The sequence below is a fragment of the Arabidopsis lyrata genome (genome assembly GCF_000004255.2).
Source record: "Arabidopsis lyrata subsp. lyrata unplaced genomic scaffold ARALYscaffold_6, whole genome shotgun sequence".
NCBI classification, from domain to species: Eukaryota; Viridiplantae; Streptophyta; class Magnoliopsida; order Brassicales; family Brassicaceae; genus Arabidopsis; species Arabidopsis lyrata.
Window position 1 is genome coordinate 20077012 of NW_003302550.1, and position 11074 is coordinate 20088085.

Sequence of the window (11074 nt, forward strand, 5' to 3'; positions counted from 1 at the left end):
TGGAAAAACATGAAAATGTTTAGAAATAGATTGAAAATGTGAATGAGAAATAGAAAAGGAAAGCCAACAAGAACTAGGGGTCTAATTTTTATGAGTCAAGTATTCGGTTACACTTAAGGAAAGAGAGATTTCAATTTATTAGAAAATGCAAGTTGTAGCTTATTATTTATCGTGATCTACTCCGAAATTTACGATCAGGCATTACATTTGAGAAGTTTGTATAAGATCTATACAAAATATTTGAGAAATTTAGTGAAAATGCTTACAAACTTGAGCCTTCATGAGATTTTGGAGATTATAAAGTTTTAAATATTTTCAATATAGGAGAGCTTTCTCCAAATCTTGAGAATGAAGAGTTGCTAGATTTGAGGACAAGTTCTTTTAAACTCAAAGGGACTCATGTGGGAGTAGAGTTGCAAGCAAAAGAAGCGGCACAAAAATGGAGAAGTGTAACAGGCTGGCTTTGACCATGTCATTTTATGGACGAAATACTCTCTTAATACAAGGGTTACAATCTCATGGGCTGGATGTCTTAGGTTGAAATATCTTGGCTGCTTGTTCGAGTCCAAAGTCATTTGAAGAGACATTTTCTTCACTAAAGAAAGCTACATTTATATATTTTGGTTAATGTATCTTTCATTCATGCATGTTGAAGTCTCTTTTTAGTATTCCCTAAAAAGAGTAGCAGAGAGTGTGGTACTTCACTAGTTCAGACCTTAAGAGCAGAGCCGGCCCTAGGGACATGTAGATGAAAGCATCTGCTTGCGGCCCTCTAAAAAATATCTAAAATTTTAGCTTCCACTTACGACAAAAAATCTTTTCGCTCAGTTGGTTATGTTCAGTTTAGTGACTAATATAGGTGCAAGGTTCGAATCTTTCTTTTGCTCTTTAAACTTTTTACTATTTTCTTTTAGATCATCTGTTTTATAGGCCCAAAAAAATTTGTTGCTTGTGGCCCACATATCTGTTGCACCGGCTCTAGTTAAGAGAAAACCTAACTTGCTATCTCTGACCCAGAAATACACCACAAAAGATCACTCATGAGGAGGAGAACAGTTCGCGGATCATCCAACTTTTCATCTCCCATTCCTCCTTTCCACTTCTCCATGAACATCATCGTGTTTCGAGGAGTTTCAACTCTTATTAGGGAGACAATTTCCCTCTCTCCTCTAGCTTTCAACAAACATCGATCATATTGGGCCTTAGATTGCTTTGACCAAGGCTCATAACTTAACCCCACTCTCCCTCCCATAAAACAACTTTTTCTAGTCACGTTGACATCAATATGTCTTGAACGTCAAGACAAACCCATTTTTGTCTTCTCCAAAATATTTTTACCTTCTAAATGTGACATGAAAACGTTTGAAAGAGGGGATGCTACATTGAACATATTTATAGAGGCAAAGCTTGGTCGGACTCCAAGTTGTTGAATCACCTACAAAACGTTCATCATTTAACATATCTATAGAGGCAAGGCTTGGTCGGATTCCTAGTTGAATACCCTACAATATGTTCATTAGTTATTTCTTTGCAAACAACGTTTGTCCATAATAAACAAATTCAACTTTGCGAAAGATCTAAATAATCTTATCTGAACAATTTACAATTTAAAATAATAATAAAAGTAACTAAAATCAAACAAAAGTTAGTGGTTTTTTAGATTCACAAAGTAATGTCTATACTCATTTGTAAGAGTAAATGAGCATATCAAATTAGCAGAGTCAACAATTAACAAACCTTCTAAAATTAGCAGATTAAAGCTTCAACACAATTAGAAGAGTTAATGTAATACGGATATTTCAAATTAACATAATCAAAAAATTCGCGCTCCACAAAGCACGTGTTCATTGGAAAATAAAATAATTTTCAATTAATAATGTTATATTTTTATTAATAACGCGATTATTTATCGTGATCTATGCTGAACTTCAAGCGTTACATTTGAGATGTTTGAATTACTATTTATAAATGATGTGTTAGCTTCGGAAAAAAATGGGACATCAAACACGTTAACTTGAAACTGATATTTCTCATTTTAAAATTGATTGTGGGTACCGGCAACTCTGCCGCCATATCAAATTGGTTTGTTTTGCTTTGGATTTTGTTAATTATTTTCTGAAATAACAAAAATTTGATATAGTATGAGTTTTCTTACTCGCATGATTTGATAACGTTACATTGTGAGTTCCCAACAAATTATGAAGCAATGGAACAGATTAAGAAAATGGAAAAATATGAGAATGTTTGGACAGAGATTGAAAATGTGAATGAGAAATAGAAAAGGAAAGCCAACAAGAACTAGGGGTCTAATTTTTATGAGCCAAGTATTCGGTTACACTTAAAGAAAGAGAAATTTCAATTTATTAGAAAATGCAAGTTGTAGCTTATACCAAAGGCATATAAGATCTATACAAAATATTTGAGAAATTTGGTGAAAATGCATACAATCCTGAGAATGAAGATTATATATGGAGATTATGAAGTTTAACTAGTTTCAATATAGTTTATCCAAAAAAAAAAAAACTAGTTTCAATATAGGAGAGCTTTCTCCAAATCCTGAGAATGAAGAGTTGCTAGATTTGAGGAAAAGTTCTTTTAAACTCAAAGGGACTCATGTGGGAGTAGAGTTGCAAGCAAAAGAAACGGCACAAAAATGGAGAAGTGTAACAGGCTGGCTTTGACCATGTCATTTTATGGACGAAATACTCTCTTAATACAAGGGTTACAATCTCATGGGCTGGATGTCTTAGGCTGAAATATCTTGGCTGCTTGTTCGAGTCCAAAGTCATTTGAAGAGACATATTCGTCACTAAAGAAAGCTACATTTATATATTTTGGTTAATGTATCTTTCATTCATGCATGTTGAAGTCTCTTTTTAGTATTCCCTAAGTCTTAATCATGCAGGCTAACTTTGATTATAACTTGATTTATATGTTCTCTTATATAGAGGCTCATTTTCATTGAGTAAAGTTAGAGAACGAGTTTGAAATTTGGAAGTCTTTGTGATCCTTTGGATATGCTTAGATCATCTCTTTTATTATTTGGTTTTGAGAGAGTCACTGGTAATTTTTTTTTTTGAATCTAATGTTAAATTATATTCAAAAGAAAAAATACGTTGTTACAACAAAATGCATCGTAAGTTTGAAAAAATTTTGAAAGAAAATTAGAGAGCTTTAGAGTTCAGTTCTGAGCTTGTAGCCATCTTTGATACGCCGCTTCGTATCGTCTATCTCCTTTTCTTCGAATCATAGAAATCTGGTCTCTGATTTGCTTTTCTATCCATCCCGCTATGAGGGTCCCCGAATGAGGCTGCTCATCATGTCTTCGACCATTCCTCTCCTTCCAAATCATATAGACGGTAGTTTGAAAGAGATACCTCATGAGAAAGCTCTCCACTTGATCTTGCCTTGAATTTGAGATGTGTTCAATGATTTGAGCCCAACCTGTTGTGTATTTAGCTTTAAAGATCCCTTTTGCAAGGGTAGCCCATATTTCCTGCGTGTAGTCACAAGAAAAAAATAGGTGATCTCTTGTTTCCACGCACTTGTTACAGAAAACACAAAGTCCCGATCCGCCTCCGTTCCAACGTTGCATACGGTCTCCCGTAGAAAGCCTATCATGAACTGCTAGCCATACACAAAACGAGTACTTAGGAGTGTCATAAGTGAATCAAACTCCTTTGTGCCAAGAGACTGTGGTAGACGTTGTTCTGATGTGATTCCAGGGCCGGCCCAAACTATTTGAGTGCCTAAAGCAAAAAAAAATTTGGCCCATTAAAAAAAACTGTTATAAAAAAAAAATACAAATTTTAACATGTTTGGGATTCGAAACCGTGACCTGTACAACAAAAGACTTCAAACTAACCACTAGACCACAATAACATTTTAAAAATTGATGCCCTTAAATCTACTTATAATTATTTGATGCCTAAAGCCCTTGCTTCATGGGCTTTAGCCATGGGCCGGCCCTGCACATCTCCCTGCTCTTTCGACTAGAGATCCCTCTAGAGATCAGAGTAAGAAGATAAACTCCAAAAAAATTTTATATCGGGTTTTTTTTGGAATGTTCGCGGTCTAAATAAATCATCAAAGCATTCCGTAATAAGAAACTGGGTATTGGAGAATCGGTTTCAGTTTGGTTGTTTTCTCGAAACAAGAGTTAGAGAAACAAAGGCTTTAAAGCTAATGAGGCAATTATTCAATGGATGGTCTATCATGACAAATTATGAGTATAATCCAAGAGGTCGTATATGGGTTATTTGGCAGAACAATGTGAGATTAAGCCCTTTTATCAAGAGTGCTCAACTCATAACTTGCTCGGTGAAGTTAGAAGAGCTAGAGGAGGAATTCTTCTGTACTTTTGTGTATGCATCAAATGATGTGGAGGAAAGGAAAGAGTTATGGAAAGAGCTAATGGATCACTATGATTCTCCTATTTTTCGGAATAAACCGTGGTTGATTTTTGGGGACTTTAATGTCACACTAGACATGGCTGAGCACTCAAGGGTAGATGATCATCCGCAGGTTACAGTGGGGATGAGAGATTTTCAGGATTTGGTCAATTACTGTTCGCTGTCTGATATGGCATCACAAGGACCCTTGTACACCTGGTGTAACAAAAGGGAAAACGACTTGATCTCAAAAAAACTGGATCGTGTAATGACGAATGATGTGTGGCTGCAGTTTTTCCCGCAAGTGTATTCAGTTTTTGAGGCTGGGGGTATCTCTGATGATTTAAGATGTCGAATCATGCATATTGGAGGAGTTCAAAACACAACAAAGTGACGCAAACCATTTAAGTTCGTCAATGTACTTACGGAAATGGAGGAGTTTTTACCTCTTGTTGATAACTATTGGAAGGAAACAGAGAATCTGTTTTTATCAACGTCCACGATGTTCCGATTCTCGAAAAAGTTAAAAGCTCTAAAGCCTAAGCTGCGTTGTTTAGCACAGGACAGATTGGGAAACCTAGTCAAGAGAACAAAAGAAGCGTATGACACCCTTTGTCAAAAGCAACAAGCCAACTCAACCACTCCATCTCCACAGTTGATGGCAAAGGAGAATGAAGCTTACTTCCGTTGGGATCATATTGCGGGTCTAGAAGAGAAATTTCTTAAGCAGAAATCAAAACTCCATTGGTTAGATGTGGGAGATAGGAACAATAAGACGTTCCATCGAGCGGCTGAAACTCGAGAAGCTCATAATGGCATCAAAGAAATTTTGTGCCCGGACGGAAGAGTTGTTGTGGAGGAGGAGGAGTCACTGGTAATTGAGTCAAACATTTTTATCACTTGATAGTGATAATATTTTCTAAGTTTTTTTGGTGGTTTCGATTGGCTTAGCCTTTACAATTGTGGTCTCATATCTTCCTATATATCTAATAACTATAATTGTTTTTTCAAAATTAGAAAATCCAAAAATCCAATATTTTGGTCTCAAAATTTTCATATTAGAGTTTTTATTTCATTCACTCATTTACGTTTACCGCTTTACGCATAAAAAACTTCTACAAAATTACTACTTAAAGATCAACAAACTTGACAAATTAACACAATTAATTGTTATACAGAATTAGCAATTTAATCAATGGACGTGACACGTATATGACAAATTAACATAACATTAGAATTAGACTCCATAATGCACGTGCTTGTTGGAAATGGTAAATTATTTTTCAACTAGTAATGTACTTTTGCACTTAATAGCGTAGTTATTTATCGTGATCTACGCCGAAATTCACGGTCGGACGTTATACTTGAGTTGTTTAAATATTATTTATTAAAAGTGAATAAGAACATGTAAAAAGAAAGACTGATCGACATCGATCACATTAACTGAAAACTAATAATTTTCATTTTATGATATATTTTGGATAACGACAGCGTTGTCGCTTCATTGAACAACTCTGTTTTGTATTAGATTTTGTTAATTTTTCTGACAACATTTGATATCCAATAAAATACTTATTAGGGAATCTTGCGAGATGTACCACTTTCTGACGATTCCCTTCAAAATCTACCACAATTGGAAAAGGTTTTTTGTTTCTACCACTTTTTTTGCTATGTGATAATTTGTGGACGAGTTTACCCTTGATGGCGACGGACTGATGTGTCAGATAAAAGGACAGCTGCATTAATTGCACTCGGGGACAATTTTTGTTACATTAAGGGACAAATTTTATTACACTCAGGGACAAGTTTTTCCCTAAAACTAGTAAAGTAAAAATAATTTTAAAACAAGATTTAGTCATAGACATGGACTTAAACGCATCTTTCGATAATAATTTCTGAAGAAAGAAAAACAAAAACTGAGGACAACGAGAATCGAAAAAGATAAACAATGATTTTTAGAAAATCAAATGACTAAATCGGAGGATAAATAAGTAGGAACAAGATCTAGATCTTGATGAATAATGGAGAAGACTGGATCTTGCGACTTCGATATTGCCGGAGACGATCAAGAGGATTACAATCACCGGGAACTGTTATAATGATATGACGTGACAGAGAACAAAAACATATTTTTTGACTTTAAAGGATAAATATGAGCAATCTTCGGCCAGGGTATTATAGTTTTCTTACGTGGACCTTATGGCATAGGAGCAAAGATTATAACGAACATGACGCTTTGTATAAGTTTTGTCACTGTTCATGGCACTGATGCTAATAAACTCTACTTATTAAGTTTAATTATTAGATTAAATTATTTACAACATAAAAGTATTATCGAATTGTTACCACTATATTTCGTAAGGTCAATAATTCATGTTGTTAAAACAAGAAACATAAAAGAGAGTTTTGAAATTTAGAAATATTTAAACATTGAATTTTTTTATAAATAGAAAAATATATTACAAAAGGAGAAACTATTATATATATTATAGTAATATTTTTATATTAGGAGGGAAAAACAAAGTTCTTAAGAATATATTATTTCTTTCAAGCATTTTAGCTAGCTCCAGCTAAATCATTAAATACCTTTGACTATAAAATTAAACAATTTAAATCATATAAAGGCATACAAATATAAAATATTAGTATTAGGAAAAGGTAAATGAAGTAAAAACAAAACAACGAACATATGTCCATTGTTTCCAGCAGTCATTTGCAAAACAAAAACCGTGTGACTGGTGAATTTAGTGACTATGACTCAGTTTCAACAACCTAACGGTTTCAAAACATGTTGACCTTGTTTTTTAAAAACTCCCATTAGTTGTCACTTAATTATCCATATTATTATTTATTCTGCTGTCAAAAAAATAAAAATTATCCATATTATTACCATTATTTGATTTTATTTGCAACTTTTAATTACGCATATTAAGAAAAGATTTCTTTACTTTTAAAGCCATATCTTAGATTTTGTTGCTTTCCTATTTGATAAATTAATTCTATATATCATTTGTTGTGACATAAATTGATAGCTTAGGTGTGGAATATATATTGAGTTTGAGTTTGTGTGTAGTTGTCAATTATTACAATAGTGGTGACGATGTCTACCATAGACCCAAACCCAAAAACTTACGCTCCATCGAACTCAACTGAATCCGAGAAACTGAAACTTTACCAAGCTCTTATCTTGTCTGCTATCTGTTTCACATTCATCGTCCTCATACTTCTTTACATCATTCGTCGAAAATGTACCAACGTTGATAGGTCTTCTCTTGGAATGCCTCCTGGTGCCTTCCCCATCAACTTTAATCTCTCAACGGTATTACACAATTTATGAAAGATTTTGTGGTCTTTGAAGATATGTTTGGTTCTTTAATGATTTGCTGACTCATATATATGAACAGGTTGAATTAGGACTGAGCAAAGACATAAGAGAGATGCTTCCCGTTGTTATCTACAAGGAGAGTTTCACAGTCAAAGATTCACAGTGAGTTCTCATATTCATAAAGATTTTATCTTTTGTGGATTCACGATCCCTTTTTTAAGGCTTATCTCATCAAAATAACCTTTGTGTGATAGACAAGTTCAAAGCTATGTTGCGTAATTAATTTGTCTTGTGAGTACTTGTAATTGATAAGTGGATAATTGTGTAGTGAACATAATTGCATTGAAACCGTTACCTTAGGCTGAGAAAAATGTCATCATTTTATTCGGATTGGACATAAGTAAAATCGCTATTTCATTCGAGTGGAAGCATATTTAAAGCCCGACAAATTCAATGGTGCAATTTCAGTTTGTATATTGAGTTGTTTGAAATAGTTCTCTATGAGTTTGTGATTTGTTAGAATCTTTTGTGTATGTTTGTTTTTTTCTTTCTTTGAATAGCTAAAACATAAGAAAGTATGATAAAGAATCACCTGGTTTTGACTTAAACTTGAAAACAGATGTTCAGTTTGTCTTGCGGACTACCAAGCAGAAGAGAAACTCCAACAAATGCCAGCATGTGGGCACACTTTTCACATGGAGTGTATTGATCGTTGGCTCACATCACACACAACGTGCCCTCTTTGTCGTCTCTCTCTTATCCCCAAACCGTCCCTAGACCTGTCCCAGCAAACCCCAGAGATAGTCTCTCCCATAGAAAACTTTAATGGAGGAGAAGCTTCGGCTCAACCAGATTCCCAGTCAACAACCGAAGCAATAAGTCACATCGATGATGGCCAAGAAGGTAACCGAGATAGTCAAGAGGTCTCTAAGGAACCGGCCGAAGAGAATGACCCAAACAGCGTAGGGACATCTGATGGTTGTCGTACTTGTAGACTTGGTTAAAACGCATAAAGCTCTGTCTTGTCTTTTGATGATATTTGGGTAAGAAATAAGGATTTTTGTTTTCTCTCTTGCGTTTGTTACTTGTAACATTGGTATGAGTGAAATGAATGCATGATCCATAAGAAGAAAATGGTGAGTTTGGAAATATTTGCATTATTGTCACAACTTTTAAAAAGATCATACTTTCTCATAAAATCTTCTCATGAAAGGAATTGGTGGGGTTATCTCAACAAACTTAACCTCATAAATCATAATTGTTTTGTGGGTTGTAAGATGGACTGCACAGAGTGTGGGTTTGGGCTGACTATATGTCGGACCAGTGTTTGTACGTGTACACAACAAACAAAGAAGCTACGAAATTAGCAGATGAAAGCTTCTACAAAGTTAATGAACATACAAAATTAGCAAAGAGCCAATAGACTTGGCACATATATGTCAAATTTACATAATTAATGGACTTGTGTTCTACAAAGCACGTATTACGGTATTAGTTGGAAATGGTAAAATATTTCTTAATTAATGAGTTTTACAATTTTATATATATAGATTTTGGAACCAATAAAATTTTTAAAATCAGACAAAATTGACGGTTGTAAAAAAAGAAGAGGCTATATAATCCGAGCTAGTGAATCCATGAAATATGATATATATATATATATATAAGTGGTTTTTTTTTGGATTAACATTGTAATGCATACGCTAATTTATAAGAGTATTGAAAATATTAAATTAGCGGAGTCAATTATCGATGAACCTTCCAAAATTAGCAGATCAAAGCTTCTACCAAATTACTAGGATAAAAAAAAAGGCAAATTAACAAATTTAATAGACCTAAAAAATTAGCAGAGTCAATGGACCTGTCAAATTAACATAATCAATACAAAGCACGTATTTGTTAGAAATAGTTACATATTTCTCATTTTTTATGTTATACCTTTCAGTTAATCATGCAATTATTTATCGTGACATGCACCGTAATTCACGCCGAGGTGGTACATGAGATATTTAAATTTTTATTTATACAAAGTGGATGGCTTGGAACAAGCTATGTAGCCGTAAATCGGAAGGTGGTGTAGGATTTCAGAATATAAATGATTTCGGAAACTCCACTATCCAATCGCCAAGGGGCTTGGGAGTAGTTAGTGGAAGCGGTATAGTGAGCTCTCGGTTGCCAATGTTGAGGTGGCATTGGTGGTGACGGAGCCCACGTGTTTTTTGATGGCGGAGACGGATAGTACAACGATAATTGAGACCATTGTGGCGAGTTGAGTTGACGACAGGTGCGGGCACTGTGACCATGGATGCCACAAATTTGATATTTTCCTTGGTATCCCCGACTTTGTGAGCCACGTCCAGCGCCTCGTCCTCTGCCATAGTTGTTGTTGTTGTATTGGTTCTGTGGTGGCTTAGAGTAGTAGTTGTTGTTGTTGTTGAACTTTTGTTGTGCCACGTTTGCAGAAGCCGGTGGTGTCGTTGTTGTTGCAGCTGAATAGAGAAGATTGTTTTCTCTGTTTAGGAGTTTCTCATGTAACTCTTCAATAGAGATTGCTGTGTCTCTGCCATTGACGAGTTCCACGACCGGGCGATAGTCTTCATCTAGGCCTCTCTTGATGTGATCTAGTAAGTCTTCGTGTGGCAGTGGTGAATCAAAGAGCGCTAACTGATCTGCTTTGGTTACAATACTCTTTGGTTACAATACTCTTCATGTAGTCTTGGACCGACTGATTCCCTTTAGAAACACATTGGAGTTGTTGTCGAATTTGGTTGATGTGTCCCCGGGATGAATTGCCATATGTCTTGGCTACGGTAGTCCAAATCTTGAGTGGTAGTAGTACGGGACACCATCGATTGTACTTGAAAAGAGAGTGTGCCTATGATAGCACTTTAGAGAAGGTGATCCTGCCATGTCCAGGAAGTAAACTTAAAGTTCACAATTGTGACGGTCCCTGTGGTGATGTGAGTGGGTGGAGTCTGATTGGTTTCACTAATGAAACCCTGCAGCTCATGACTATTAGGGATAATATTATCCCACATTGAAAAGGACAAGGGATCTTGACTAGTATATAAGATATATGGGCCACTCCACTTATAGCCAATTGGTTTTGAGTTGGAAGCTCATATTCTAATATGGTATCAGAGCCCGATCCATACATGTCTAATCCAATCCACGATCGGCCTGGCCCAATAGTTTGCCCGCCGATCCATGCCCAAGCATACCGAGATCAATGGCTAGAGCCATCATCTCGAGGAGGCGTATTAGAGATAATATTATCCCACATTGGAAAGGACAAGGGATCTTGACTAGTATATAAGATATATGGGCCACTCCACTCATTGCTAATTGGTTTTGAGTT

The 11074-nt window shown here is 35.3% G+C and overlaps 1 protein-coding gene across 1 annotated transcript; it reads left to right on the top strand.

Annotated features, from left to right (window-relative positions):
• The first annotated feature begins 7335 nt into the window (after positions 1 to 7335).
• On the top strand, positions 7336 to 8786 carry LOC110227827 (RING-H2 finger protein ATL7-like). The gene is made up of 3 exons (XM_021023572.1): positions 7336 to 7710; positions 7796 to 7878; positions 8336 to 8786. Exons 1-3 carry the CDS (start codon positions 7492 to 7494, stop codon positions 8718 to 8720), a joined length of 687 nt encoding a protein of 228 aa, XP_020879231.1. The 5' UTR covers positions 7336 to 7491; the 3' UTR covers positions 8721 to 8786.
• The last annotated feature ends 2288 nt before the right edge of the window (positions 8787 to 11074 follow it).

Bases quoted from the DNA above. Each gene is read 5' to 3' on its own strand.
- LOC110227827 (XM_021023572.1), top strand. From the start codon at position 7,492: ATGTCTACCATAGACCCAAACCCAAAAACTTACGCTCCATCGAACTCA. The intron at 7,711-7,795 runs GTATTACACAAT...ATATATGAACAG, and splicing joins TCAACTTTAATCTCTCAACG to GTTGAATTAGGACTGAGCAA. The intron at 7,879-8,335 runs GTGAGTTCTCAT...ACTTGAAAACAG, and splicing joins TTCACAGTCAAAGATTCACA to ATGTTCAGTTTGTCTTGCGG.